This window comes from Agelaius tricolor, unplaced genomic scaffold, assembly GCF_023055355.1.
Source record: "Agelaius tricolor isolate 1412-34295 unplaced genomic scaffold, bAgeTri1.0.p SCAF_116, whole genome shotgun sequence".
Classification (NCBI taxonomy): domain Eukaryota; kingdom Metazoa; phylum Chordata; class Aves; order Passeriformes; family Icteridae; genus Agelaius; species Agelaius tricolor.
In genome coordinates, this window is record NW_027269376.1 from 90,938 (window position 1) to 97,551 (window position 6,614).

Genomic DNA, 6,614 nt, shown 5'->3' on the forward strand with positions numbered 1-6,614 from the left:
ATCGAGATTAGGGCTGGGAATGGGAGGTTGAAAAATGGGGATAAAATTGGGATTAGAGCTGGGAATGGGAGGTTGGAAATTGGGGATAAATCAGGTAAGGGTTCAGATTCCTTCTTATCCTGGAGAAATGGGAATAAAATTGGGATTAGAGCAAGAAAAATGGGGATAAAAACCAAGATTAGGGTTGGGAATGGGAGGTTGAAAATTGGGGGTAAAATCAGGATTAGAGCCAGAAATAGGAGGCTGAAAACTGGAAATAAAATTGAGATTAGAGATGGAAATAGGAGGCTGAAAAATGGGGGTAAAATCAGGATTAGAACTGGGAATGGGAGAGTGAAAATTGGGATTAGGGCTGGGATCCCTTCTTATCCTGGAGAAATGGGAGTAAAATTGGGATTAGAGCAAGAAAAATGGGAATAAAAACCAAGATTAGGGCTGGGAATGGGGGAGTTGAAGAAGGGGAAGGGATCCCGGGAATCCCAAGTGGAGGAGCCCAAGGAGTTGGAGTGGAAGGAGCTGGAAAAGAGAGAGAGAAAACCAAAATTAGGGGTGGGAATGGGAGGGTGGAAATTGGGGATAAAATTGGGATTAGAGGCGGAAACAGGAGGTTGAAAATTGGGGATAAAATCAGGATTGGAGCTGGAGATAGGAGGTTGGAAAATGGGGATAAATCAGGTAAGGGCTGGAATTTTGAGCCAAAACCATCAAAAATCACCAAAAACTGACCCCAAACTCCAGAAATGACAGGGAAAGGGAGAGATTTTTTGCTAATGAGGGTAATGAGGTGTTAATTAGCGCTAATTACCTGTGGTGCTGCTCGGGCCCGTCCCCAGCGCTGCCCTCCTTGGCCAGCAGCTCCAGCCTCTGGTTGATCTGGGCTGCTTTGAAACCCTCATTGCCCAAAATCCCAGGAATTTTCATGAAAAAACCCTAAATTTGGAGACTAAACCTTCCTGTCTCATTCCTAAAAATCCCAAAATTCCCTAAAATCCCAAAAATTTTCCCAGAAAAAGCCAAAAATTGGAGATTAAACCTTTTCGTAACCACTCCAAGCCTTGGGGAAAGAGCGGAATTTTGGGAGAAAACCTCAAGGAAACGGCTCAAAACTCCAAAAAAGACGGTGAAAATCGGGGAATTCGTTGCTAATGAGGTGTTAATGAGGGGTTAATTAGGGTTAATTAGCGCTAATTACCCGTGGTGCTACTCGGGGCCATCCCCAGCGCTGCCCTCCTTGGCCAGCAGCTCCAGCCTCTGGTTGATCTGGGCTGCTTTGAAACCCTCATTGCCCAAAATCCCAGGAATTTTCCCAGAAAAACCCTAAAACTGGAGATTAAACCTTCCTCTCTTATTCCCAAAATTCCCTAAAATCCCAGGAATTTTCATTAAAAAACCCTAAAATTGGAGACTAAACCCTTTCCTGACCACACCAAGCCTTGGGGAAAGAGCGGAATTTTGGGAGAAAACCTCAAGGAAACGGCTCAAAACTCCAAAATTGACGGGGGAAAAGGGGGAATTTCTTGCTAATTAGGGTTAATTAGCGCTAATTACCTGTGGTGCTGCTCTGGCCCGTCCCCAGCGCTGCCCTCCTTGGCCAGCAGGTCCAGCCTTTGGTTGATCTTGGCGATGATGGAGTCGGGGTTGGAGGAGCCCGAGGAGCCCAGGGCGGAGCCCGAGGAGCCCTGGCTGAAAGCGGGGCCGGAGCCAAAGGCGGAGCCCGAGGCAAAGGCGGATCCAGAAGATCCCGAGGCAAAAGTGGATCCCGAGGCAAAGGTGGATCCAGCAGATCCCGAGGCAAAAGTGGATCCGGATCCCGAGGCAAAGGCGGAGCCTGAGGCAAAGGCGGTTCCAGATCCTGAGCCAAACGTGGATCCTGAGCTTGAGCCAAAGGTGGATCCCGAGCTTGAGCCAAACGTGGTTCCAGATCCTGATCCAAAGGTGGATCCTGAGCCTGATCCAAACGTGGATCCAGCAGATCCTGATCCAAAAGCGGCTCCAGATCCTGATCCAAAAGCGGCTCCAGATCCCGACCCAAAAGCAGCTCCAGATCCCGACCCAAAAGCAGCTCCCGATCCAAAGGTGGTCCCAGACCCTGATCCAAAGCTGGATCCGGTGGATCCCGATCCAAAGGCGGCTCCAGATCCCGATCCAAAGGTGGATCCTGATCCAAAGGCAGCTCCAGACCCTGCTCCAAAGGTGGATCCTGCTCCAAAGGTGGATCCTGATCCAAAGGCAGCTCCAGACCCAGCTCCAAAGGTGGATCCCGATCCGAAGGCGGCTCCCGAGGCCCCAGTGGATCCCTCGGTGGATCCCAGCCCCAGCTCAGCCTTGGGAGGGTCCCAGGATCCGGCCGGGGCCGCCCCTCCCCCGTAGCTGTAGGAGGAGGCTCCTGAGGGGGCGGAGCTCTGCGAGGGGTAGAACTCGTAACCCTCGAACCCTGCGGGGAAATGCGGTCATTAGGGGGTAATTAATTAATGAGGGGGTCAATTAATGAGGGGGTCATTAACGGGGGGGTTGAGGAGTTACAGGGGTGAGAGATGGGCAGGAAAAACCCTGGGGTGATCCCAAACCCTGGGGGGATCCCAAACCCTGGGGTGATCCCAAACCCTGGGGTGATCCCAAACCCTGGGGGGATCCCAAACCCTGGGGGGATCCCAAACCCTGGGGGGATCCCAAACCCTGAGAGGATCCCAAGGGGATTTAGGGGGTGTAGAACTCGTAACCCTCAAACCCTGCGGGGAAATGCCTTAATTAGGGGTAATTAATTAATGAGGGGATAATTGAGGGGGGATTGAGGAGTTACAGGGGTGGGAGATGGGCAGGAAAAACCCTGGGGGGATCCCAAACCCTGGGGTGATCCCAAGGGGATTTAGGGGTGTAAAACTCGTAACCCTCAAACCCTGCAACCCTCGAACCCTGCGGGGAAATGCGGTCATTAGGGGTAATTAATTAATGAGGGGGTTAATTAATTAATTAAGGGGTCATTAAGGGGGGATTGAGGAGTTACAGGGGTGGGAGATGGGCAGGAAAAACCCTGGGGTGATCCCAAGCTCTGAGGGGATCCCAAACCCTGAGAGGATCCCAAGGGGATTTAGGGGTGTAGAACTCGTAACCCTCAAACCCTGCGGGGAAATGCCTTAATTAGGGGTAATTAATTAATGAGGGGGTCAATTAATTAATGAGGGGGTCATTAAGGGGGGATTAAGGAGTTACAGGGATGGGAGATGGGCAGGAAAAACCCTGGGGTGATCCCAAACCCTGGGGGGATCCCAAGGGGATTTAGGGGGTGTAGAACTCGTAACCCTCGAAGCCTGCGAGGAAATGCGGTAATTAGGGGGTAATTAATTAATGAGGGGATCAATTAATTAATGAGGGGGTCATTAAGGGGGGATTGAGGAGTTACAGGGGTGGGAGATGGGCAGGAAAAACCCTGGGGGGATCCCAAGCCCTGGGGGGATCCCAAACCCTGGGGGGATCCCAAGGGGATTTAGGGGTGTAGAACCCATAACCTTCATTGCATGGGGAGTAAGGGGTTAATTTGGTAATTAATTAATTAATTAATTAATGAGGGGGTCATTGAGGGGGGAATTAAAGATTTGGAGGGGTGGGAGCCCAGCAGGAGAATCCACAGAAAAAGTGTGGAATAAAGGGAGGGAGGAAAGGGGGAAAAAGAAGGAAAAAAATGGGAGGGGAAAATGGGGAAAATGGGAAAAAGGGAAGGAAAAAGGGGAAAAAGGGAAGGAAAATGAGGGAAAAGAGGAAAAATTGGGAAAAGGGAGAGGAAAAGGAGGAAAAATTTGAGAAAAATGAGGAAAAATGAGGGAAAAATGGGGAGAGAGGAGGAAAATGTTGAGGAAAATGAGGGAAAAATAGGGGAAAAGGGAAAAAAGGGGGGAAATGGGGAAAAAGGAAGGAAAATGAGGGAAAAATAGGAAAAATTTGAGAAAAGGAGGAAAAAATGGGGAAAAAACCAAGAAAAATTAGAGAAAAGTGAGGGAAAAATGAGGGAAAAATGAGGAAAAAAATGAAGGAAAATGGGGGAAAAAAGGGGGAAAAGGGAAAAAGGCAGGAAAAGAGGTGGAATTTGGGAATTGGGAATTCCCAGATTCCCAAGGATCTGAGCCCTCACACCCACCTTGCCAGCTGCTGGTGTTGGTGCCATAGGAACCTGGAAAAATGGGGAAAAAAGGGAATTTTTAATGGGAAATGCTGAGATTTGGGCTGAAATGTGTGGGGTTTTTGGGAAAAGAGGGATTTGGATGGAATTCTGCTGGGTTTTCCAGGGAAAAGGAGGAAAAGAGGGGAAAAGGGGTTGGGGGTGAAGAGGTTTTGGGAGTTTGGGATGGGATGGGGGGGAAAAGGGGAAAAAAGGGTGGGAAAATGGGGAAAAAGGGGGAAAAATAGGGAAAAAAGGGGGGGAAGGGGATGAGAAGAAATACGGGGAAAAGTGGGAGAAAAATGGGGGGAAATGGGAGAAAAATGCAGGGAAAATGGGAAGAAAAAGGGGGAAAGGGGAGAAAAATGGGAAGAAAAATGGGGGGGAAAAGGGGAGAAAATGAGAGAAAAAATGAATAAAATGGGAGAAAAATGGGGGGAGAAAGGGGGAAAATTAGAAGGAAATGGGGGTGGGAAATGGGGGAAAAATGGGAGAAAAATGGGGGGAAAGGGGAGAAAAAGGGGGGGGGGAAATGGGGGAAGAAGGAAAAGGAGGGGAAAAAAGGAGAAGTTGAGGAAAAGTTGGGAAAATCTCACCCTGGGTGCCGGTGGCCCCGGTGCTCCAGGTGCTGTAGCCTGGGGAAAAGGAGGAGCTGTCAGCAGGGAAGGGAAAATTCCCACTTGTCCTGGGCACAATCCCAAATTCCAGCCCTGATCCCAAATTCCAGCCTCAAATTCCAGTCCCGATCCCAAAATCCGGCCCTGAAATCCAACCCTGATAGCGAAATCCAGCCCCGATCCCAAATCCAGCCCCAAAATCTAAAGTGAGCCTAGGAAAGAAGCCAAGCCTGGGATAAATAATCCTAAAAAAAACCAAACAAAAATAAAGAATCAGGGTGGATTTGCTCTCTCCTGATCTCTTTTGCCAGGCTGAGGAATACAGGGGAAATTCCAGAGGGATCCTGAGGGGATTCAGGGGGATCCTGAGGGGATCCAAGGGGAATTCTGAGGGGGAATCCACGGGAAATTTCCAGAGGAAATCTTGAGGAGATTCAAGGGAATTTCCAGAGGATTTCCTAAGGGGATCCAGGGGAATTCTGAGGGGGAATCCACAGGGAAATTCCAGAGGGAATCCTGAGGGAAGAAGCAGGGAATTTCCAGGGGGAATCCTGAGGAAATTTCCAGGGTAGATCCAGAGGGCGATCCAAGGGAGATCCCCTGAGGAAGGAACAGGGATCACCTCAGGAGGGGCCACGGGACGTCCTGGGAAGAGCACAGGACCCTCAAGGAAGGGACACGAGGCCCCCCTCGCGTGCCGCCACAGTTGGGACGGGCCAGGACGAGGGAAACTGAGGCACAGGCGGCGGGGGCGGGGCCGCGGCCGCCATTTTGTGTCGTCTTCAGAAATGGGCCCGGCGCCATTTCCGCCCCCCCCGGTCCCCCTCAGGGCACGACCCCCCCTTAGCCCCTAACAGCCAATCAGCGCCGCCCTAGCGGTGAGTGACGTGGACCTCAGCCAATCAGCGGCGCCGGCGCCTCACAGGGGGGCGGGCACTGTGCTTCCCGCTGCGGCGCAGCCCCCCCTCAGCACCCGCCGGTAACGAAACCGGTGCTGAGGCAGCATGGGGAAGGAGCCACCGCCATCCCGGGGGAGCGGCAGCACCGCGGGGCCGTCCTGCCCGGCACTTACCGCCGTATCCCGGCTCCATCGCCGCCACCTCCACCCGGAGCCGCCGCCGCTTCACCGCCCGCCTCAGCCGCCTGCGCACGCGCACCACCGCCCTCCTCCTGTTTGGCCCCGCCCACACCACTTCTGATTGGTTGATCTCCTCAGCGGCGCAGCCCCGCCCGCAGCTCCCATTGGTCAGGCTGGTTCCCGCCCTTGATTTGATTGGTGGAGGTGCTTCCTCCCTGAGGGCATGGCCTGTCAATCACGGGCGTTCTGGCTCCTGATTGGACGGCGCCGCGGGGCTGGCGGTGAGGGGAAGGAGGGGCCGCCATGGAGTCCCCGGGGCCGGGAGAGGAGCGGCCCCGAAGCGAACCCGGAATGGGCCCGGCCAGGCCCTGAAACAGCTCCCGAGCGGCCTCGAATGGCCCCGGAGCGGCCCCTCCCAGTGACAATGTCCCCAGTACCTCACAGTGAGCGTCCCCAGCCACTCAGTGACAGCGTCCCCAAATCCCCTCACGGACCCCAAATCCCCTCAAAGTGTTCTCAAAGCCCCTCAAAGTGTTATCAAAGCCCCTCATAGTATCCCCAAATCCCCTCAGGGTCACCAAATTCCCTCACAGTGTCCCCAAATCCCCTCAAAGTGTCACTAAATTCCTTCAAAATGTCCCCAAATCCCCTCAGGGTCCACAAAAATCCCTCACAGTATCCCAAAATCCCCTGAAAATGTCCCCAAATCCCGTCAGGGTCACCAAATTCCCTCACAGTGTCCCCAAATCCCCTCACAGGGTTCCCA

General features: G+C 52.7%; 1 protein-coding gene across 1 annotated transcript in view; it reads right to left on the reverse strand.

Annotated features, from left to right (window-relative positions):
• AKAP8 (A-kinase anchoring protein 8) overlaps nucleotides 1–6,235 on the reverse strand; it is a 35,115-nt gene extending 28,880 nt beyond the window's left edge. Inside the window, exons 1-4 of the mRNA XM_071419692.1 lie at nucleotides 5,843–6,235; nucleotides 4,750–4,788; nucleotides 4,133–4,165; nucleotides 1,549–2,434 (exon numbers count right to left, since the gene is read on the reverse strand). Coding sequence (XP_071275793.1) covers nucleotides 1,549–2,434; nucleotides 4,133–4,165; nucleotides 4,750–4,788; nucleotides 5,843–5,861 — 977 coding nt within the window. The 5' untranslated portion in view covers nucleotides 5,862–6,235. The remainder of the gene's footprint in view (nucleotides 1–1,548; nucleotides 2,435–4,132; nucleotides 4,166–4,749; nucleotides 4,789–5,842) is intronic.
• Between the last annotated feature and the right edge of the window lie 379 nt (nucleotides 6,236–6,614).